Here is a 24,714-nt window from a genome sequence, read left to right as displayed (position 1 = left end):
GCAAATGGGTACATAGGAAGGGCAAGTATACAATAGACTAGATTTTTTAGGTGAGTTTAAATTTATATATATGTGAATTTTATTTATTTTTTCATAGAAGAACTGTGGTGTAGGCCAGAGGAGTGAGGGGTAAAAGGATTCACCAGATATAGAGTGGGAGCAGAGTAGGTGAACTTACTGAAATACACTGCTAAGGGGAGCAGCAGGTGAGACAGGAGAGGTCTGTTGCACCATATGTGGGTTAGCTCCCTGCCCTGGGATTGAACTCAGGCACCCTTAGTGGGCCATCCTGGTGATAGTGCTGAGAGACTTAACCCCTAAGCCACCAGGGTGGCCCTATTTATTTTTTTGATAGGTAGATGTTTGAGGTAGTTAAAGTGTGAGGTTGTGATCAGGAAGGTGCTGGAAGGGATTTTAGGCAAATGGAACATCCTGATGAAGGGTATGATTAATTTTATTGATTAATTAAAAAATATCACAGTAGGAGAGTAGGGTAGGCCATTATCTGGGAACAGAACAGGCAGACTGACCGAAATACACTGCTTAGGGGATCAGCATGGGGAGACAAGAGAGGTCCGCCACGCCATGTGGGTATCTCCCCGGCTGGCCAGGATCGAACCTGTGCTGCAGAGCCTGGACACAGCTTCACAGCACTGTGAAGCACACTCAGCCACCTGTGAAGCACACTCAACCACCTGTGAGCACACTCAACCACCTGTGCCACCAGGGAGACCCAAGAATATAATTTTTTTTAAGATGTTGACATTTTGCTTTGTTGGACTGGAATAGTATGAAATAAAATTGAAAACATAGATGAGATCAATCCTGTAATAGAACCTTGAATGTCATATTGAGAAATTTGTGTATAGTATGGTAGGGCATCAGGACCTCTGAAAATTCTGCGTATTAAATATGTGCTTTGGTATATGTGTGGCATTGCTCTGTTAATGATGTTTTGTACACAGATATAATCTGTGTACAGATTATATTATCATCAGTTAAACTCTCATATAAAGATTCACTTTATTACCTAAGAATAATTGAATTTCTCTTAAATTTCTTTGCCTTGAATTAAAATTTAATGTTTTTATAGATTTCAGAGCAGGACTTCAGAAGCTGCTAAACTTGAAGCTGAAGTAAGCAAAGCACAGGAAACAATTAAAGCTGCAGAAGTCTTAATTAATCAGCTTGATAGAGAACACAAGAGATGGAATGCACAGGTTTGTTTGAGAGAGAGGTCATAAAGAGGCTTCCTTTAAAACACAGGAAAGCAAATGTATTATGTTTGTTAAAGAAACATTTAAAGGAGAGAAATATCCATTAACTTTTAGTTCACTAGATTTTAATGCCCATTAAATGAATTAATCTTTAAGCAAAGTATCTTTATATGAATGAGTTTTGGACAAAGCAATCTAATTCTCTTTTAGTTACCTATATTATTGAGGGGAAGTCAGTGACAGAAAGGAATTAATAGAAAATTTAGTTCTCTATTACAAGATTTTTATATTTAGTTTTTTTTAATATATATTTTACATTGTTGTTCATTTTTTTTTTTAAAGTGTTTGCTTTCTTTTCTCAGGTATAGTCCCCATAGAATTTCAACCACCAATTCACCCATGCACCATCACCATAGTCCCTTGTGCTCTTCCTGCCCTCGTTTTAATATTTTTTTTATTTTATACATTTTTTACATCATTTTTCTTTTTTGCACAATGTATGCATTTTCATCTTGGTTATAGTCCCCATACAATTCCCACCCCGCCTTGTTTAACCCTCCTCCCTCCTCCCTTCCTGCCCCTCCGTATTGTGTCTCTGGTGTATAGTTGCATGTTGATTTTGATTCTTTATTATAATTGGATTTTTTTCTGGTGCCTTATTTAGGTTTTCTAAATTCCTGCTACGAGTGAGACCATCCAGTATTTTTCTTTTTCTCTCTGGCTTATTGTGCTGAGCATGATCCCTTCCAGCTCCATCTATGTTGCTGCAAATGGCATGAATTTATCTTTTTTGGTTGCTGAGTAATATTCCGTTGTGTATATGCACCACATCTTCTTGATCCAGTCATCTATTTTTGGGCATTTGGGTTGTTTCCATAGCCTATCTATTGTAAATAGTGTTGTTATAAACATAGGGGTGCACTCCTAGGTATTGAAATTGCTGAATCCTATGGAAGCTCCATCTTTAGCAGGTTGAGGAATCTCCACAGAGCTTTCCATAGTGGTTGGACCAGTTTGCACTCCCATTAGCAGTGCAGGAGAGTTCCTTTTTCTCCACATCCTCGCCAACATTTGTTGTTGCTAGTTTTTTCAGTATGTGCCATTCTCACGGGTATAAGATGGTATCTCATTGTAGTTTTGAATTGCATTTCCCTCATTACAAGTGATGTTGGACATTTTTTCATATGCCTGTTGGCCATTTGCATTTCCTCTTTGGAGAAGTTTCTTTTTAGCTCTTCTGCTCATTTTGTGTCTGGGTTATTTGTTTTTGTTGAGTCTCGTCAGCTCTTTATAGATTTTTGTGATCAGTCCTTTATCATTAGTGTTGTGTGCAAAAATTTTCTCCCAATCAGGGAGGTTTCTCTTTGTTTTGGTCACTGTCTCTTTTGCTGCACATCTTTAGGTGATGTGTCTTTAAAGATGTTACTGAGGTATATGTCATGTAGTGTTTCGCCTATATTTCCTTCAATATGTTTTATGGTTTCAGTTCTTTTGTCTAGTTCTTTAATCCATTTTGAGTTGGTTTTTGTGCATGTTATTAGGTAGTAGTCAAGCTTCATTCTTTTGCATGTAGCAACCCAGTTTTCCCAGCACCATTTATTGAACAAACTTTCTTTGCTCCATTGCATATTCTTTGCTCCTTTGTCAAAGATTAGTTGACTATAAGTCTGTGGGTTTATTTCTGGATTTTCTATTTGGTTGCGTTGGTCCATGTGTCTGTTCTTGCAGTTTTGCATGAAGTTTTGATTATTATGGCTTTATAGTATAGTTTGAAATCTGGGAGTGTGATGCCTCCATTCCCTTCTTTTTTTTTCAGGAGAGCTTTGGCTATTTGGGGTTTTTGGTTGATTTTTGGATGTTAAACCATCCTTATGTCCCTGGAATAAATCCTACCTGGTCGGGGTAAATTATCTCTTATGGATACATTGTTGGATTCTGATAGCTAAAATTTTACTGAGGATTTTTTTTATTTAAATATTTTATTTTAGGGGCCTCCCCGGTGGCGCAGCTGTTGAGCGCTGGGTTGCGAAGCTGCCCGCGGCTTCTGCGGTGCCGGTTCGATCCCCGGCTGCTCCCTGGCCACCGGAGGAGGGTCCCGCATGGCGCGCGGACCTCTCCTGCCGCCCGCTGCTCCCCTCAGCGGTGTGCCTTGGTCCTTCTGCCTGCTCTGCTCCCTGCTCTGGCTCTGGTGAGTTCTCTCACCCTCCCGCGCTTCTGACTGTGCCTAGTGCTTGTACAAACAAATATATAAATAAAATGCCTCTATTAAAAATAAATAAATAAATAAATAAATAAATAAATAAATAAATATTTTTATATAATTCTTGCATCTTTTTTCATCTTTGCACAATGTATGCATTTTCATTTTGGTTATATTCCCCATACAATGCACCCACCCCCTTATTTTGACTCTAGTCCTTCCTTTCCCTGGCCCTCCCCACCAACCCCTGTAGTGTGTCTCTGGTTTATACTTGCTTGTTGCTTTTGATTTTTACTTTGTATTGATTAGTCTTTTTCCTGATATCTTATTTAGGTTTTCTAAATTCCTGCTATGAGTGAGACCATCTGGTATTTTTATTTTTCTTTCTGACTTATTTCGCTGAGCATGATCCCTTCTAGCTCCATCCATGTTGAGGATTTTTGCATCCATGTTCATTAGAGAGATTGGCCTGTAGTTTTCTTTTATTGTGTTGTCCTTGTTTGGTTTTGGTATTAGTGTGATGTTGGCTTCATAGAACGTGTTTGGTATTATCCCTTCTTACTCAATTTTTTGAAGGAGTTTATGAAGGATAGGCACTAGTTCATTTCTGAATGTTTGGTAGAATTCATTTGTAAATCCATCTGGTCCTGGCCTTTTGTTTTTGGGGAGGATTTTGATTATCATTTTAATTTCACTGCTTGTAATTGGCCTGTTTAAGTGTTCTATTTCTTCTTTATCTAACTTTGGGTGATTGTAAAGTTGTAGGAATTTGTCCATGTCTTCTAGATTGTTGAACTTGTTTGCATATAACTGTTCATAGTTGTTTCTGATTATTCTTTTGATTTCTGCAGTGTCTGTTGTGATTTTTCCTCTTTTACTCTTTCATTTGTGATCCCATTTATTTGTGCTTTCTCCAGTTTTTCCTTTGTGAGCCTGGCTAGGGGTTTGTCTATTTATTTTTCTGAAGAACCAACTTTTGGTTTCAATGATCTTTTGGATTGTTTTTTAGTTTTAATTTCATTTATTTCTGCTTTGATTTTTATTATTTCCTTTCTTCTACTGGTTTTAGGGTTTTTTTTATTGTTGTTGTTCTTTTTCTAGTTCTTTGAGATGTGAGATTAGGTTGTTTCTTTGAGTTCTCTCTTATTTCTTGATGTGAGCCTGTATTGCTATATATTTTTCTCTTGTTGCTGCTTTTGCTGCATCCCATACATTTAGGAAATTGGTGTCCTTGTCATTCAACTCAAAGTATTTTTTAATTTCTTTTTTGATCTCCTCATTAGTCCAGTGGCCTTCCAGTAGTGTGGGTTTCAATCTCCATGAAGTTGGAGGGTTCCTTGCTTTCTTTTTATGGTTTATTTCTAGTTTGATGCCTTCATGGTCAACGAAGATGGTTGGTATGATTTCAATCTTGAGGTATCTGTTGATGTTTGTCTTCTGTTCCAGTATGTGATCGATCCTGGAGAATGATCCATGTGTGCTTGAGAAAAATGTATACTCAGATTTTTTGGGTTTAGTGTTCTATAGATGTCTGTTAAGCCCATGAGGTCTGGATCCTTGTTTAGAGCTTTAATGTCCTTACTTATTTTTTGTCTTGTTGATCTATCCACTGTTGATAGTGGTGTGTTGAACTCTCCTACTACATATATTTACTCTGATGTCCGTTTGCAGAGATGATCATAGTTGTCGGATATATTTTGGTGCTCCTCCATTTGGTGAGTATATGTTAATGAGTGTTATGTCTTCTTGATGTATTGTTCCCTTGATCATAATGTAGTGACTGTCTGGGTCTCTTTTTACCTTTTTGAGTTTGAATTCTGTTTCATCTGATAGAAGTATAGCCGTTCCTGCCTTCTTTTTTGATCCATTTACTTGTGGGATCATTTTCCATCCTTTTACTTTCAGTCTTTTTTTTTTTTTTTAAGGTTTGTTTATTTATTTATACAAGCACTGAGAACAGTCAGAAGTGCGGGAGGGTGAGAGAATTCACCAGAGGCAGAGCGGGGAGCAGAACAGGCAGATTGACGAAGCACACTGCTGAGGGGAGCAGCGGGCGCGGTAGGAGAGGTCTGCGTGCCATGTGGGACCCTAGCCGGCAGCTGGGGATCGAACTGGTGCTGCAGAGGCTGCAGGCAGATTCGCAGCCCAACGCTCAACCGCTGCGCCACTGGGGAGACCCTGCTTGTAATTTTTCTTACTCCAGCTGCTTGTTTTCTAATTTGTCCTATGTGCTGGGACACTGTGTCGCTGGTACTGGCCAGCATCTTTTTGGCGTGCTCTTTCTGGGATGTTGGGAACTGATGGTCCAATCAAGTCCAATACTGTTATGCCAGAAGTCCAGTAGGGCAGTGGTATTATGGATATGTAATGGTTGCTGACCCTGAAAATCTCCTCCTTCTGTGTTTGTTTAATTCCTGAGGTAGGTTTAGAGATCCCACAGACTGCCCTGATGGTGGCTGGATTGCCTGCTGGGTTCCAAATTGCTGGATCCCCCTCTGGACTCCGACTGGCTGCCTGGCGGGGCCTGGCTTGTGGGGGCCTTCAGCTCACCTCTGACTGTGGTGACAGTCCTTCTCAGTTCCACACAACAGCTTTGATGAAGCGCCAGAACTCCCTGTCTAAATATGACATGTCTGCCAGTCGCTTCCCTGCCCCTTGGGCCTGCCCCTGGTGTGGCTGGATCCCCCTCTCTTAATATTTTTTAAACTTAAACCTTGACCAGGATACCAGTCTTAAGTTGTCACACTGTTGGTCAATTCTTTCCTGAAATTCTTTGTTATCTCAACTTTATTAAAGCCTTTTTTCTTCTTTAACAAATGAGATTTCTTTCCTCACTGATTCTCATAGCTTATGCACTGTTGCTTGTCTTTTGTATTCACTTCCTCAGCACCTTTTTCTGCAACTACTCCAAGGTTTTTCTCATCCAGCCTTAAGAATATCCTCTGTATCATGATGGCCAGAAATTAATATCTAGATTGTTGAGTGTCAAATTCATATTCCCAAGTACACTTCAGATACTTATATTTAACTTTCTCAGGAACTTAAATGCATTATGTCTAATCAGCTTGTTATATTTTTCTCATCTCTTACAGCTATTTTATTTCCTGTCCTTTGTAAAACATCTTTCTTTTAAGCATTCAAACTGTAAACATGTGGCTGTCTTAGACCCTTTCTTTTAACTTGTCATAGCCATTTACAAATGTTCCTATTATTTGTCATCCATCCTTAAAGCCAATCCTTTTCTTTCCTAATGGATTTTTCCAAACTTTTCACCTTACTATCTGACCTTTTGGTTACTTCATTCTTCACTTGTCAGCTGCATGATCTTTTTCTTTTTTTTTTCTAAAACCCAGTCTCATTGCATTTCTCACTATCATGTTTGAACACTTCCAGTGGTTCATTATTACACTGATTAAAGCAGAAGAGCCTCTGGGCAACCTTTCAGTCTCTCTTTCCAGTCAGCCTTTCCTGCTCTCCTTTCATCCCTTCTATATTTTTATTCTTTTTGTTTGGTCTGTCCTTTTCGCTAATGATGTCCATGCTTTTTCTTTGTTTTGTGTCTTTGCTCATTCTGTATCTTTATTTTATTTTATAAAGTGATGCTGGTTTACAGTATTGGGATTAAGATGAAAGACCTACTTTTATTAGAATCATTACAAATTTTCAATGACAAAATGTTTCTACAAATGTATTGAGATCACATACATTTTTTAAAGATCACAGCAGAGGCTTGTCATTTTTATGATTTGACAATTGTATTTAAGACAGGTTATTACTTAAATCAATAAATGATTTCTCTACAGTCAAAACTCATTTGTGAAGCTGTCATTGTTTCCCCTGTTAGAACATCACTAAGTGTCTTTCTCTTTTTTCCAGGTTGCAGAGATAACAGAGGAATTAGCTACACTTCCTAAAAGAGCTCAACTAGCTGCTGCATTTATTACCTATCTTTCTGCTGCTCCTGAGGGTCTGAGGAAAACCTGTTTGGAAGAGTGGACAAAGTCAGCTGGTCTTGAAAGTTAGTGTTTGGTTATTCATGAATTTGAAATTTTAGTATAATATTGCATCTTTTGATTTCATTTTACTTTTTTTTTTTTAGCCATAAAAAAGTTTTATTTTTTTTTTTGTAATTGACATAATAGGCTGCATATATTTAAAGTGTAGTATTTGATAAGTTTTGACATGTGTATATACCCATGAAATCCATACTTTTTTTAATGAGGAAATTTTTCTGTAATCTTAGGATACCATAGCTACTTTATATTTCCTGAATTCTACAAATATTCTGAGAATTTATTTATTGTTTATTCCTGAAATCATTCCTTAACCAAGACTACTGGATTATTTTTGATATTACATGAATACAATTAAATGTTTTAATTTTATAATAATTTCAAATCATCACATGAGATGTAGGAATACCAAGATTCCTTGTGAATTTTGTGGTTCTCATAAACTATTATAGTTGTAAAATATTCACTTAATACAAGAAGTATAATTTAACTGAGTTCTATTTTATTCCTTTGTACTTTTATTTTTTTTTAACTTTTCCCTCCTTAGCTTCTGGTGCTAACTGTGGTTACAGGACTTTTGTGTCAGTGTAATTAAAATAGTTTTATTCCTTCCCTTCATCAAGAGCAGGATCACTGTATTAAAATATTTCAATATCTTTAACTTTTCAGAATTTGACCTGAGGAGATTTCTTTGTACTGAAAGTGAACAGTTAATTTGGAAAAGTGAAGGTCTGCCATCAGATGACCTTTCCATAGAAAATGCTATTGTTATCTTACAGGTAATTAATCTATTAAAATTTCTTATGGCGACTGTTTCTTTTGAAGCTTGCTAGAGGAAATACCTTCTTCAAAAACTTTGATTTTCTTAAAATATTTTGCTAATGAAAATCCATTTATGATTCACTTAGTGTGTCTATAATTTTCAATGTAATTTTTTACCTTAATATAAAAGTATAAACTGAAGTGGCATTATTTTGATGGCAAAACATTCTAAACTGAAGTTCCTGTTTTCTGATGTAATTATTAATAGTCTTCCCTTTACTCTCAAAATTTACCACCCCAATTCTTGGTGGTATATTTTTTCACATTTCTAATGTTGTGGGGTCAGTATAAAATGGGGAGTATGAGAAACTGGGGAAAGTGAATGAGAAACATCAAGAAATTAGATGGAAAGGTGATTAACTTTCACACTTACATATTTCTCTTAATTTAATTTTACAATATTATAAATCTTGTGAAGACATGTGTGGAATATTTGTTTTTTATTGATTTCGTACAGGTCAACTTTAATTTTTATTTCTTTAAACCACTCAAAATTTCTGAGTTTTTTTCCTCTCTGCCATTCAGTATATGCTGAAGAAATGCAAATTAATTCAGTCAGCAGCAAAAAAAATATAGAATTACAAAGGTAAATTGTATCGGGAAAATTCTTTTAAAAATAAACCCAAAATTAATGATAATCAGCACTTATGTGGTATTCACTATGTTGTGCATAAATTACTATTTAATTAATGCAGGAGAAACATTTAAACAATTAACTCATTAAATTTTCAAATCAGCCTTATCTTGTAGGTACATGCATTATCCTTTTTATAGATAAGGAAGTTGAAGCAGAGAGGGGTCACTTGTCCAAGGTCACATAGCTGTCAAGTGCAGAACCAAGATTCAAGCACTGCCCTCCAGCTGGTCTGCGCTATAAAATTGCCTCTCAGAAAGTGTACGCGTTTCTGTGTATATTTAAATTTATTTATTTTGTGTTATTCCTATTAATGGAATTCTCTTTAACTAATCAAGAGATAGACTTCAATTTTATTTCTAAAGTGTATTTCTTTTCTTATGCCACTTATAGTTACAAAAAATAAAAATGAAGTTTAAGACTGTCCTATATGTTTTAAAAATAATCTCTTTAAACAATGTATTCTGCCCAATCTTTTTACCACCAAGGAGAGATGAATTAACATTGAGATCATATATCTTTAGCCTTTGACCTGTTCTGAGCTGCTTATATACAGTTCCAACTTCCAGTTAGATACTGTTGTCTGGAGCTTCCCAGGTACATCAAGGTCTGTCTTTAAATTAGTCAGTGCTTATCACTTTTTTATTGAGGAATCTTTTAAAAAGTTTTTACGCTTTTAAGTAAGTGAAATGTTCAAAAGGTCAGGACTAGCTTCTGGATTCAAGTGATGTTACCAGGATACCTCTTTCTCTCCCTCCTACGTGATAGCTTCCTTCTCAGATAGGTTCTCTCCACCCTGTGTGAAAGATGACCTATGGTGACTCTCGGCTTGCCATTGTTCTGTTTATATCCCCAGACTTCAGGTTTGTCTTCTGCTCCCTTCCAGCATTTGTCACTTTTTTAACCTATAAGAATAGAATAAGAAATAGAAACACACATAAGAATAGTAACATACTTTCTAAGTAAAACTGAAGCCTTTGTCTTGATTAGATATGATTTACTAGCTTGTGTCACCTGCTTGCCCCTTAGGTGCAGTGCTAGGTGATTAATAATCCCAAAGAAATACACTGACTCTCATACCTGTTTCTCTTCCTCTCATATTCCTTATAACCTTACTTCTTACCAGTAGAAGTTTGACCCAGTAACGTAAGCTGCAAATCTGCAAATCATTCTCACATTGTCTCTTTAATTTTACATTTGGTTAGTTATTCAACAAGTCTTGCTAAATACATTTCTCAAATGAGTCAGGAATTCATCGTATTCTCACTACAGCCACTGCCAGTGGCTTCTTTTAGGTCTTCATCATTTTACTCCTGGATAAATACTTTATTATTCCAGTTAATCCCTTGCCCCCAGTATCACTGCTTTTTGAGTAATCTTTCTAAAAATATTAATCTGATTATGACTATCCCTTGATTTATATTGCAGGTGATGAAAAGTCACTGAAATATATTAAAGTTTCATTGTCCTTAAACATGGCATAAAATAGTTATACCTGCCATTTTATAGGCATCATCTATGTCTAACTATCCCAAAACACTATTAGTTTTCCAACTACTGACTTTTTATTCCTCTCTCCATCATGCTGTTGTCTTTGCCTGAAGTCCAGTTTACCTTTCTCAACTTAGTTTGACTTGAATTGCTACCTAGGAGCTTCCTCTACTCTTCCTGCCATCCTCCTGTAGAATCTGTTTGTTTCTTGATTATAGAATTTTCTGTTTTGCTACTTTATTGACTGAAATCAAGATAAAATAATGTATTTTATAATTTCTATATCCCTTACATTTTCCCACTGTAGTAGTTAATTCAGCATATCACAAATGAATGAATGCATTGATGGATGAAAACAACATTTTTGCAGCTTTTGTAAGTTGTTAAATGTAGAATTAAGGTGCATAATTATGTATGAAATATGTGTTAAGAGTTCTTGTCTAAATGAAGACATTTAGAATGTCTTGCAAAGAATAAAATAAGATGAACACAAACTTCTAAATATGCTTTGCAATTCTTAGGCATATTTCCTTTGCTAAAAACATTTGTTTTCAACATCTTTTTTTTTTTTTTTTTTAATGCATCAGATCGTTGGTTTGAAGTCATGGGTAAGAATTTTTTTAATTTTTAATTTTTTTTGTGATTAGGCATAATCTAGTGGACTTGTGTAATATTTGTTATTGAATGTTAGCATAAAATTATATCTAAAACCTAGGTGTGGTACCATAGTAATATTTAAAGGCTATTTGCTGTCACATTTGCTAGGAACAACATGTGTTTATGATGCAGCCTGTAGATATAGATGCTTGGTGAAGATAATACAGAAATATAACATTTGTGGTCAGCTGTGTTGAGAGTAGTCCATTTGGGGCAAGTAAAAAGGGGGTATGTTGTCTGGAGAGAATTTTAGAACAATGGAATAGCCATCTCTTTATTATCCTCATGTGTGGTATTTACACGGTGTTGCTGGTAAAGTACTATTGTCCCCAGAACAGGTGATTCTTACCACCTCTCCAAAGTACAGTTGTGCCACAGAGATACATTGATGTTCTCAGTAGATGTTCCCAGTGCCAGTTCCAAGTCTCCATTTCACTTTTGCTTTCCCATGTCATCTTATCCCTATAGTAGCTATTTGTATTATTGTTCTCAGATAAATTTGAAAAGTTAAGAAAATTAGGTCAATTGTTTTTACTATTTAAATCTGGTATATGAGGTAACAGTGATTAGATGACCTTTCACATTTCATAGGTATTTATTCATATATTTAAATTTGTCATACATAGCTACATGTTTATTAAATTGTCATATATTCATGTGATAAGTGGTATTTTCACTGGTTTATAACTATTCATTATAACTACTATTTTTAGATTTTAATTAGTACAGGGCATTCTGTAATGAATTTGGTTGCTAGTTCATTAGTTCTTAACTTACAGCCTATGTAATATTCTCTTTTAGGAGATTCCTTTTTAATATTAACTACGAACTGCTTTAGAAGCATTAGTGTGTTAGAATATAAGCACTTATTGATAATTATTTCAGAATACTTTTATAACCAGCTCATATTTCTCTTGTAAGGTTTATTTAAGTAAAGAATGTATGAAGTTCGGAGATGGCTTGATTGTGTATTTTAAAAGCCAAATAGAGATGTGCAAGTGGTATCAGCTTAGGACTAGAACTCATGTTTATTATTAATGTAAATTTTCTATGTAGGAAAGAGGCCTTTACCTACTTTAATAGGTTAAATTCAGTGACCTAATATTAACTCCTATTCAATGTAAAATTTATTAATGTGGCCACTGGTGTAGCTGAAAACTGTGCATTTATTTCCTTATTTTAATTATTTATTTGTGTTCTCCAAAGCCTGAGAAACAGTCACCTACTAACTGAGTCATAACTTTTAAGTAATTATTTGTATTTAATGGAAGCTTATAATCTGTTTTTATTTGTGCTAGAGTCGAGTGTGCCCATTTCTTATAGACCCTTCTTCCCAAGCTACAGAGTGGTTAAAGACCCATTTGAAAGATTCGCATTTGGAAGTTATTAACCAGCAGGTGTGTATTACTTATAATTTAGATACCAACTAGTAGTGGCATGTTATGGTGAAAAGAACTCTCAATCTGTTATCAGAAAATATGGATTCAAATCTGAGTCCAAACCTGGGAAAAGAAATGTAACTTTCTTAGCTTTAGTTTTCTAATTTGTAAAAATATAAAATAAAATGAAATAAAAATATTTGTTTGATATCTTCTATGTGCTAGACATTAATCTGAATCCTGGGAGCTTAATATGAGCAGTCACAGTTCCTGCCCTCATCAAATTTATACTATGTCGTAATAAAGACTCAAGTATAAGATACTGTGGAACTGTGGAATGAAAGTTACTAACAGCTTAGAGAATCAGGAAGGCCACTGTCGGCACACTTGTAATTTCTCTCTTGTGCCTTTTATAATTCCATATTCTTTTAACTACCAGTAAGCATCTTTGTTGTCTCCAGTATTTGAATACTGATCAGTACAATGCAATCATATCTTTTAAGTAGTAATTTCTTACTATCATACTTATCTTGGTAAGGAAATTGTTTTTGGTATTTTTTTTTTTTTGAAGAAGGCCCAGTGTATGATTAATGTACTTAGATATTCTTTAGGATCTTGAAAAATTACCTCTTGCAAAAGTACTTCCTTTATAAAATGGGGATATCTATCTCATTTATGTGTGTCCATAATTATTACAAGTTATTTAACATATAAACTACTTTAATGCCACTACGGTTTATAGTAAGTGATCTTAATAGTTATTACCCCAGGGGCCTCCCTGATGGTGCAAGGGGTTAAGATGCAACCTGTGAAGCTATCCGCAGCCAGTGCAGCACGAGTTCAATCCCCGGCTAGGGAGCTACCCACATAGTGCAGCAGACCTCTCCTGCCTTGCCTGCTGCTCCCCTCAGCAGTGTATTTCAGTCAGTCTGCCTGTTCTGCTCCCCAGTATGTCTCTGGTGAATCCTCTCATCCCCGACACCTCAGGCCTATACCACAGTTCTTGTATGCATAAATAAATCTTTTTTTAAAGTTATTACTCCAAATTAAAGACAATTTTATTTTTACCATAGTTGGAAGCCTGAGGTGATATTTGAAAATATGGTTTTCCTAGCCAGAAAGCTTCACAGTTGTTGCATACTTAGAGAATATTGTCTAAAGGTTCTTTTCGCAGCAATTACACCTGTCATACCAAGAAAAGCTTACGAGAATTCATCTTTTAGTCTTTCTTCTTTCATTCAATATTTGGTTTTTGAATGTAAACAAAATAGTTCTTATTGTTAGCTGGGCAAGTAACTTACAACATTCAGAATCTGAAAATGTTTCTACATCATTTTGAAATTATAGTGGGAAGTTGAAGGACCTTTATTGTTATTGTAAAAATCTTTACTTATGTCTATTTAAATTATTTATGAAATTTATCTTATAATTTATTCAACCCAAATGATTCATTACAAAGTACTTATAACTAGAAAAACAATCATGAATAATTTGAATTACTAACATGCATATTAAATTTAAAATATTCATATTATTCCTATTAATATCCTTATTCATTATCTGTAAGGATCTTTGTAAATATTAAGGTAATAAAAGAATTAATATGTATTCTTTCTTATTCTCTTAGGATAGTAACTTTATCACAGCTCTTGAATTGGCAGTACGGTTTGGGAAGACCCTTATTATACAAGAAATGGATGGTGTAGAACCTGTTCTTTATCCATTATTGAGACGAGACCTGGTGGCTCAAGGTAAATAAGTATTTACGTTTTCCAGAGAGTAACTTTTTAAAATTTCCAAAGAAATTAACTTTATAATTAACTTTGACTTTTTTTTTCTTAATGGAGGAAACGTTGGTTTACAACACTGTATATGATTGAAGGGACTAGGTTCATACCTCCTTAGATGTATGTCTTGCTACTGAATCTAAGGAAATAGAAAATTTTTTGGATTGATGTTGGTAATGTCATCGGAGTCTAATAGCAAATAAGCAAATTCTTTTATGTGCCTCTGTTATCAGGAGTTTCCAAAACCACTCCCAGTCTCAGTGCTTTACTAGGAAGTCTTGCAGAATTCACCATAGAGTCGCAATCATGGCTAATATTTATTGCAAAGAGAGAGAGAGGATACAAAGGAAAGTTAACAAAGAGAAAAGGCATATTGGGTAAAGTCATGAATCAAGAAACCAGGAATGAGTTTTTGAAATTCCTGTTCCATTAGAGATGCACAGGATGTACTTAATTCCCCCTAGGGATGAGTTGTGTCAACTTGTTTGAAATGTTGTCTACAAGGAAGATTATTAGACTCAGTGCCCAGAGCTTTTATATGTAATCATATTCTGCTTAGCATGTAGCAAAATTCCAGACTTCATGGTGTAAGCAGGTGTTCAGCATAAACCACATTGTACAAACAGCTTAAGTACAGTGACCTATTCTTAATGTGTTCTGGGAATGGTGAGAACCCTCCCAAACACCAAATTCCCAGATGGCTTGCTATGGGCCAGCCTTGCAAGTGGGCCTTTCTAGGGAATGAACTGCAATATTACTTCTTCTGCACAGGCTTTTAACCAAACAGTGATAACTAGAAAGTAGTGCTGGTAAACTGTGAGAGTATGTCATGCAAAGTCTATACACATGCATACATATGTGACATATGCACCACACAAGTTGCTAGCTAGCATCATGAGGTTTTTATAAAAATTTGTAGTATTGTGGACAAAGAAGAAATAGCAAAGTATGCATTTTTCATTGATCACATGCTGTGCCACAATCAGGTATACTTGGCCTGGCAGTAGTTGATGTGTTATGAACAGAACCCTATTAGTGGGATTTTTTTGCCTTTGTAATCTGGAGTTCTCTCTCAGAGTTCAGTCTTTAGTCTCAGTCTGTTCTTTACTGGAACTAATTTAGATCTGTTGAGCTGGCTGTTGCTATGGTATCTTAAAGGGAAATGGAAATGAACCAGTAAAGCCATCTAGGTTTGATTCTCTACAGTCTAAATTCTGGCCTTCAATCACTCATTAATTATTACTCTCCATGATCTCTGATTGGTATCAGATTTTAACTGTCACTGGTGTTGTCTGAGAATGGGGTGTTGATGGAAGTCCTAGAAGTTAGATCTGATAAAAGTGATATATTCCATTCCATGATTTATTAACAACATTAAACACTATTCCAGACAGTTCTACAAAACAGTTGGGTCATTTATTCATTTCTATTCATTTCATTAGGGAAAGAGACTCTTTATCTCTAACTTATTTTTTCCATCTTCCTCCCAGGATTGGATGTTTTCATGTCCCATTCATTGAAGTCAGTTATCCCTTTGAGTAAACTTCAGATTTATCTTTCTCAACAGTGTTGAGTTCCTCATGAGTTGTCATTTTGTCATCATGCATTTCCTCTGGGGACAGAGAATTGTTGTCCTAGAACCATATAAAACAAAGTTTCTAAGTTTATAATCCAGTGCCCTTGTATAAGCAATATGAACTGCCTTTCTACCTACAGAGGTCAAAGCAGACACAGATAATAGGAATAAAATGTATTTCTTCTCCAAAATTTATGCCGTTCAAAAATCCCCTCAAATTTGCATTAATCAAAAAGAATAGCGAAGCACAATTCCTCCTAAAAGTCTCATTTTCTTAAAGTCAGAGTTTTTTAATAATAAAAGGTTTTGAATATTAAAAATTGTGACATTAAAATAGCAGTAATAATAATAATCTGAGTGCCATGTGTCAAGGCATGATGTCCTATCCAAATTCCCACCTTAACCCATTTAATCTCAAAAAAAAAGGTATTTCTGGGGTCCTAAAATTCATTTATCCTATTTTTGTTTACATGTCAGTTTTGGCTAAGTTTTTGTTTTTAAAGGTATTTGTTCATTTCATCCAAATTATCAAATGTATTTGTGTATTTTTTTGTATAATAATCATTTAACTTAAATTTCTGTTGGTTTTGTAATTATGACTCCTTTATATTTATATATTTTTCTTTTTCCAACAAAATTTTATTTTGTTAATCTTTTCAAAATACCAACTTTTAAATTTGATTTCTTCTATTGTGTTTTTGAACTGACATTTCCTCTTCACTGTTTAATTCCTATTGCTATCCTTAGATTTTTTTGGGGGAGGGTCTTCTTTTTTCTAGATTCTTATGGTAGAAATTCAAAATATTGATGTTCAGTCTTTTCTTTTTTTCCTAATATAAATACTCTTTATAGTTTTCTCTCTAACCCCTTCTTTAGCTTCCTAAGTTTTTATTTCTTCTTTGATTCATAAATTATCATAAACAAATTATTTAAATTATTGATAAGCTCACCATATATTTGTCAATGTATATTACTTTTTTAATGCAATACATACTTTATCACTTGTCCAGTACTGCACTTCAGGTCCATATGCCCCCTGCCTGCTTTTGCATTATTGTTGTGATCCATTGTTATGCTCCTTATAAAGTTCTAATTCAAAATCTTTATATGTAATTATCTTTTTTTTTTTAAGATGTATTTTAATTACTTAGGTATATAAGAACTGGGGTGTAGGCCAGAGGGGGTGAGAGGATTCACCAGAGACAGAGTGGGGAGCAGAACAGGCAGAGCTAATGAAATACACTGCTGAGAAGAATGGCAGGCGAGACAGGAGAGGTCTGCTGCACCATGTGGGTTAGTTCCCTGGCTGGGCATCCAATTCGCATGCCTCAGTGGCTGGTGCTGGTGCTGGCTTGATAGCATTGAGACTTTAACTCCCTCGCCACCAGGGTGGCCCTATATATAATTACCCTTTTTAATGCTCTTAAATTCTCTAGCATTTCCATTATATTCTCATGTCCATCTGGATTATTTTTCTTCTGTCTGAATGTTTTCATTTAGTGAAGATCCATTGGAAATAGACTTCCTTTTTTTCTTAGATTTTTGACAGACATTTTCACCTGCCTGATAGAATTCTTGCTTGGCAGTTATTTCCTATCGCCCTTAAAATTTTTTGTTCCGGTATTTTTTAGTTTATAGTATTTCTGTTGAGAATTCACCTGCTGGTTTTCTTGTTTTCACTGCATTCTTTGCAATTTTTGTCATTGTATTTAGATGTTATGATGTCCTTACAGTTGGTTTCCTTTTTATTTATTCTTAAGATTTCTTAAAACATTCTAGTAGTGTAGCAGAATTACAATTGACTTGCATTTCGCTGTTAGTGATTAAATTTTAACATTACTTGATTGTTGTTTTTTGCCTTTTGTGTATCCTCTTTCATAATGTGCTTAGTTGCAGAAAGCTTAAAAAAAAAATTTCAAGTAAAACTTTTCAAGTTAAATCTATCCTGGTTTCTGAAAAATTTCTTGTGATGTATTTAAACAATTATTATTTGTTATCGGTTTAAAGTTATTCTGTTTTCTGTACATACTATATAATTAATATCTTTTTTTATTTTAGGAAATTGTTCTTTATAAGAAGGGCCTTGTTTTTTCTTTAACTTCTTGTAAATCACCTCTATATGGCAGTTTGAATGAATTCTTTTGAATATTAATATGAATTATTAGTAATTACTCATTTGTTGATAATCCTATGGTTTTATAAATATTGCATCTTACGTACTAGTACAGTAAATATTTTTATTGATGAACTTAGACCTGTAGAAAAATATATAATAATTTGTTTTGTCATCAGTAATCAACCATTTTAGAGAAATTTGAAATATAAAACATACAGTATCATTAAAGCCATACTGAATATAGGTAGATATTCCTTTGCTGCTTCAGTCTCTCAGGATCTTAATGAGTATCATTTATCTTTGCTTTCATAAGTTCTGATTAATAGAGCATTCTGATTAATAGTTTCTTGGGTGGCCTAATGGTTGCTGTCTTGTGGGCCCTGTTGAAAAGTCTGTAACACAGACTACTTAGAAGTACTAGGCAATTATATATTTTTAATGTCATGTAAAGAAATACAGAATAATCAGGTCAACTCATTGTGTCATTTTAAAAAACAGGACCACGTTATGTGGTACAGATAGGTGACAAGGTTATTGACTACAATGAAGAATTCCGCCTTTTTTTGTCAACAAGAAACCCAAATCCCTTTATCCCACCTGATGCAGCTTCCATCGTTACTGAGGTTAACTTTACTACAACAAGAAGTGGATTACGAGGACAGGTATATAGAAGTAATCATGACTTATGTTAAAAATCTTTTGTAGCTTTGTAAACTTATTTGGTAGTTTGGTGTAAAACTACTTTGTTAAACAAACTATACAAATTACTTAAAACCTGGAAGAATTAACTTACAAAATTGCTTGTCTTATCTTAAGGAACTCCAAATTACCAAAAGTGATTATTTATTTTAGGTTTTATGCTGAACTAAGTAAAGATGCTGCTTATACAGTAGATTTAGATTTTATGGCATGGCAATATTATTCCCTATTTTAAAACTTCAAAATTCAGAATTTAGCAGCATTTATTACAGCTTTATTAAGATTCAAATACATCCATGCACTTAAGCTTTTTAAAGTTTACAATTCAATGGTTTCTTCATGAAATTGGTAGGTTTTATAGTAACTTTTTTAGCAACAAATTTTTCCAAACTAGTTTTGCACTATTACTTTCCTGACAACAATGTGTAAGTTTTCTACTTTCTCTACATCCTTGGCAACACTTGTTATTTTCTGCCTTTTCAATTGTAGCCATTTTAGTGGGCATGAAGGGGTATTTCACTGTGATTTTGATGATTAGTATTTTATTTCTTTTTAAAAAATATTTATTTATTTATGCATACAAGAGCTGGGGTACAGGTCAGAGTCACGGGTGGGTGAGAGGATTCACCAGAGATAGAGTGGGGAGCAGAACAGGCAGACTGGCTGAAATACATTGCTGAGGGGAACAGCGGGTGAGACAGGAGAGGTCTGCCCCGCCATGTGGGTATCTCCCTGGCTGGCCAGGAATCGAACCCACAGTGCAGAGGCTGTGGACAGCTTCACAGCATGGTGCTCAACCCGCTGCGCCACCGGGGAGGCCCTGATCAGTATTTTAATTAAAATATTTCCTTGTATGAATATTTACTGTTGAAAAATTCTAGCTTCCACAGTTTTTATGTACTTAGTCTAATTTAGAACTAAATATGTACTGATATGTTGAATAGTCCAATTTCTTATAGCTACCCTATAATATTTAACTAATATTGATTAGTTTGTTTTGCCTTTTTATTGGCCAGAAATAATTGTAAAGGTGTCTCATATGTTTAATTAGAAAGAGCCAAGTAGATAGCTGTTACATAATACTTGTAATATTTGTTCTAGTGTGAGGCCTCTTTGTAGTATATTTTTGTTTGTTTGAAATTTTTAACTTGTATACCCTTGACTTTTTTTTCCCTTAAGCTTTTGGCTTTAACTATTCAACATGAGAAACCTGATTTAGAGGAACAGAAAACAAAACTACTACAGCAGGAAGAAGATAAGAAAATACAGTTAGCCAAACTGGAAGAATCTCTTTTAGAGGTAAAACTTAGTTATTCGGAATACTTTTTGTATTATGTATTTTTTCTTTGATGAATGAACCATTTCCTCAAAAAAGCTTTATACATATCAGCATATCTTCAGTAGTATAGAGACACATATCTTAAAATGAGAATTCAAACTAAAAAGTAAGGTATCTTGGACTATATCATCTTAAGGAGTAATTTTTAAAGCAAGTAATTTTATGTCATATTGTCTTTATACTGCATTATTTTGTTAATGCTTAATTTTCTTTAATATAGTCAGGATTTCGAGAAGTATTCAAAGGTAATGAGAATGAAATTATTTATTCCATGACATTTATTCCATAAATAATTCCATGAAATTATTCCATGACTATACAATGGTTTGATGGTATAGTATCATATAACTATACTGTATCACTGAATATGGAAAGCTATAAAATGTTTAATTCTTTTAAAGTAACCTAAGTTCCATAAACATCATCTAATTAATGGTAGTTCTTATGGAAGTCATAAATTTATTATTTTAATATACTAATGATGTTCATATTATTTTCATAATTTTTCCTGCAGACACTTGCCACATCTCAAGGCAATATCTTGGAAAATAAGGATTTGATTGAATCTTTGAATCAGACAAAAGCAAGCAGTGCACTTATTCAAGAATCACTTAAAGAATCTTACAAACTCCAAATTTTCCTTGATCAAGTAATTTTTTCCTTTTTTGTATTACTATATCATGCTTTCTTAAACTTTGATGTTAAAATAATTAAAAAATTTAGAAATATTACTTCAGGGAATGATGATTGTGAAAAAAAGGCTATTCAAAAACATCAACACCTGGGATTTAATTGTTATTAGTATAGAGAGGGTGATAAGATGCTGGGGACATGAAGGGTCAGGATGCTGGTGTGTATGTCCTGGGTTCTGGCAGAAGTTATTTTGTATCTAAAAGTTGAAACAGCATATTGAAAATGATTGTGAGAGGGCATCTTTGCCCTTCTTAGAATTTTTGATGTTAATAAAGTTAAATATATTAATTAAAAATTATAATCTATCTTCCCCAGTTATGGAGGTTATACCTGAGAGGAGAAATGAAACTTATACAGAAATAAACAATGATGTAAAAATATATAAATGAATTTAAATAAATAAATAAAAGCCCATTTTGTTACCTATCCATTCTGAGCTCCAGGAATGTGATGATCTGAATTATTTTCTTGTAAATGGTTAAAATCCTTTTCACTTCATTATTTTGATATTTTCTTCAGCAAAATTCCAATTCTATATCAGTACATGCTGTGTCTTTTTTTCACCTATCTTCCGGTGATTGAGATTTGCTGAAGAAAATCAGATAAGTAGGCAGATTAACACCACTGTGAATTCTCAGGTTCCACCCTGACCTGGGCCCTCATTTATATCCTTTAGTTCTTCCCCAGCCCCCTTAATGACTTTTTCTTAAGTATTTTTCATTCTTTGCTTAAATTCTACACTTATATATTATTACTTTATTCATTTGGAAAATACTTTGTTGAAGTCGTAACAAAAACAAATTCACAGCTGATTCCAATCCAACTGCCACTGTCTCTACCAGGACTAAACTTGGCTGACATGACAACCATCATTCTCTACCAAAAGGATTTTGAATTTATTGCGCCTTCTCTTATACGCATCACTGAGCCTCACACATAATTTTACCAGTATTCATATTTTAAAATCCCTGTGCTTCAACCAGAATGACCTTCTCAGAGTTTCATTCAGAACTTTAAGGCTATTTGGTGCTATGATCTCACTTTATCATCCTTTGCCCTCACCCAGAGTGAAAGCCCTGTGGTTATCAGCTCTCCCTATTTACACTGAACAGTGCTGAGTACATTATTGTTTATTGCGGATGTCTATCTGCTACACTTCTATTTCTAGTTCTGTCGGTGTTCTGGGTGCACCATCCCACACATAAGATTCCTTAGCTCTGACTTTTCTCTATTTCTACATGATGTAAACTTTTTGTTTTTTGGAATGTAAAGTTGCATCATTTATTCTCTGATCAAAATGTTTGCCTTTGCATTTTGACTCTCTTTTCCTGGCTACTAGTGCTTTGGTTCTCATCAGGACCAACCCATGAATTGCTTTTAGTTCTGTAATCTGAGGTTTAGAAAAGCATTTAAAATATACTGCCCTCAATTTCATAAAAATAAAAAAAAAACTACATTGTTATTCCTTTTCATTACAAAATTATATAATTCATAATCTTCATTTGTTGTATTTAGAATAGTGAGACAATTGTAAATGTGTGTAGTAGTCTGTGTGTAGTAGTCTGCAGGTGGCAGGAAAGCACGAACTAAGGTGTTTTTCTTCTTACACCCTCCCCACCCACCCCTCACTCACCCCTCTCCCACCCAATATTCCACAGGAACGGGATGCTTATCTCCCTCTGGCTGAGAGTGCCAGCAAGATGTACTTCATTATCTCTGACTTGTCCAAAATTAATAACATGTACCGTTTTAGTTTGGCTGCATTTCTTCGACTATTCCAGCGAGCTCTGCAAAACAAACAGGTAGGCTGTTGTTTATCCCTGGGTAAGACTGAATAATAGAGATGACTTTATCAGGACCTTAATTTATATTAACTTCCTGGGAAAAAAGTGCTTAGAATTATGTTTCCAAACACCACATGTAACACTTTATATTTAAAAAAAAAACAAGTCTTTAACTGCATTTTATTTCTTAGCAGACTTTCCCAGTGTGACAATTTTCTTAAAGGAAATAATTTATGTTCTGTATATAAATTGAAAAGTAATAGACAAGCATTTAAAAAACCCAGATAATTCAGAAAACTACAAAGATAAGAAATGATCCATATCATCCCGTTATCTGGGGGAAAACAATATTTAAAATTTAATTGTATATTCTTGTTTGAGGCTGTAATATATGACAGTATTGTTTTAGATAGTGGGGATAGAGCAGTATGCACTGCTTTATCACACTTCTATTCCAACAGAGGCTATTGTATATTAAAGGAGACAGATTGCTTTAATTAAAAGGAATTATACTGTGCTTTAAAAAAAAAAAGATTATTTATTTATACAAGCACTGGGTACAGTCAGAAGCATGGAAGGGTGAGAGAATTCATCAGAGCCAGAGCAGGGAACAGAACAGGCAGACTGACGAAACACACTGCTGAGGGGAGCAGGCGGGCGCGGCAGGAGAGGTCTGTCATGCCATGTGGAGAGGTCTGTTACGCCCTCGCTGGCGGCAGCCCGGGGATCGAACCCACTGGCAGCCTTGCAGCCCAGCGCTCAACCACTGCGCCACCAGGGGAGGCCGTATACTGTGCTTTTTAAAAAGAATATGTGGACAACTTTAATGTTAGTAAGTATGTATTTATGCAATAATTCTGAGAGATTTTGAGTCTGTCCCATACTTTATTTAGCACCTCTTTATGGACATTGTTCTAGTTATCTCTGCTGAATATTGTATTCCTCCCAAATTTGGCAGATTAAAACTGTTTTTCTTGTGCTCATGAGTTCCAATTTCTTGTGCTCCTGAATTCCTGGCAGGGCAGGGCAGGATGGCTCATCTCTGCTTCATACTGTCTGGGACTCTAATTGGGAGTGCGGTGGGTTAGGGGTAAGGCTGCATCTGCTTGTCTGGTGCCTGGGTGGAATACTTGCCTATGTCTGCTGACTTGTAGTAGCACCTCTGCATGAGACAGACTTATTTGCCATGGAGTACTTAGCTTCTTATATTACCTTGGGGCACCAACTATGCATATTTCAGTGACAAGACAGAAGCTAAATCATCATTTATAGTTCAGCCTTGAGTCATTATTGTCTCTGCTGTTCTATTGGTTAAAGCAGTCACAAGTCTTCCCAGATTGAAGGGAAAGGGGAAATGGACTTCACTTTTTGATAGATGGAATGTCAAAGAATTCTGTGGTTAGGTTTAAAGCAGCTATTGAAATTTGTTCCCCCCCACTTCTCCTGTTATTTTATTCTCCAATTATTTTGCTTCTCCAGTTATTTTCTTATCAGTTCCTGGACATGGATAGTCAGGGCAAAAATACACATTTGTGTCTTTAGACAAAGACTGTCTAATTAACCTTTGGAAATATATCCTATGGGTATATTGAACTGATCATGCCTTTTTTTCTATACCTTATCAAGAATAGCTATTATATATCATTTACTAATTGTCCTGTTAGGTAATTGAAATATTTCATCATTTTTGCAAGCTTTTGTTTTTAATATAAGCATCAATTGTAAGATATAGGATTATTTGACATTTGTATTTTCCTTCCTTCCTTCCTTCCTTCCTTCCTTCCTTCCTTCCTTCCTTCCTTCCTTCCTTCCTTCCTTCCTTCCTTCCTTCCTTCCTTCCTTCCTTCCTTCCTTCCTTCCTTCCTTCCTTCCCCCCCCCCCCTCCCTCCTTTCCTTCTTTCCTTTCATTTATTTATTTATACAAGCACTGGGTACAGTCAGAGGCGCGGGAGGGTAAGAGAATTCACCAGAGCCAGAGCTGGGAACAGAACAGGCAGACTGATGAAGTACACTGCTGAGGGGAGCAGCGGGTGCAGCAGGAGAGGTCTGCGCACCGTAGGGGACCCTCGCCGGCAACTGGGGATTGAACCAGTGCTGCAGAGGCTGCAGGAAGCTTCGCAGCCCAGCGCTTAACTGCTGCGCCACCAGGGGAGGCCCTATATTTTTATTAATGCATACAAGAACTGGGGTGTAGACCAGAGGTGTACGTGGTGGGAAGAGTCACCAGAGACAGAATGGGGAGCAGAACAGGTGGACCTAATGAAATACACTGCTTAAGGAGAGTAGCTGGGCAAGACAGGAGAGGCC

The 24,714-nt window shown here is 35.2% G+C and overlaps 1 protein-coding gene across 1 annotated transcript in view; it reads left to right on the top strand.

Annotated features, from left to right (window-relative positions):
• The window catches only part of DYNC2H1 (dynein cytoplasmic 2 heavy chain 1), a 306,244-nt gene that overhangs the window by 148,851 nt on the left and 132,679 nt on the right, over window positions 1-24,714 (top strand). The window contains exons 67-76 of the mRNA XM_037507914.2: window positions 1,094-1,220; window positions 7,294-7,435; window positions 8,100-8,209; window positions 10,965-10,985; window positions 12,333-12,431; window positions 14,041-14,164; window positions 18,391-18,554; window positions 19,771-19,890; window positions 20,445-20,579; window positions 22,282-22,425. Coding sequence (XP_037363811.1) covers window positions 1,094-1,220; window positions 7,294-7,435; window positions 8,100-8,209; window positions 10,965-10,985; window positions 12,333-12,431; window positions 14,041-14,164; window positions 18,391-18,554; window positions 19,771-19,890; window positions 20,445-20,579; window positions 22,282-22,425 — 1,186 coding nt within the window. The remainder of the gene's footprint in view (window positions 1-1,093; window positions 1,221-7,293; window positions 7,436-8,099; window positions 8,210-10,964; window positions 10,986-12,332; window positions 12,432-14,040; window positions 14,165-18,390; window positions 18,555-19,770; window positions 19,891-20,444; window positions 20,580-22,281; window positions 22,426-24,714) is intronic.

This window comes from Talpa occidentalis, unplaced genomic scaffold (assembly GCF_014898055.3).
Source record: "Talpa occidentalis isolate TD23 unplaced genomic scaffold, MPIMG_talOcc4v2.1 talOcc4.12, whole genome shotgun sequence".
Classification (NCBI taxonomy): domain Eukaryota; kingdom Metazoa; phylum Chordata; class Mammalia; order Eulipotyphla; family Talpidae; genus Talpa; species Talpa occidentalis.
The sequence above is the reverse complement of the archived record's forward strand: the minus strand, read 5'-3'. Positions and strand labels throughout refer to the sequence as shown.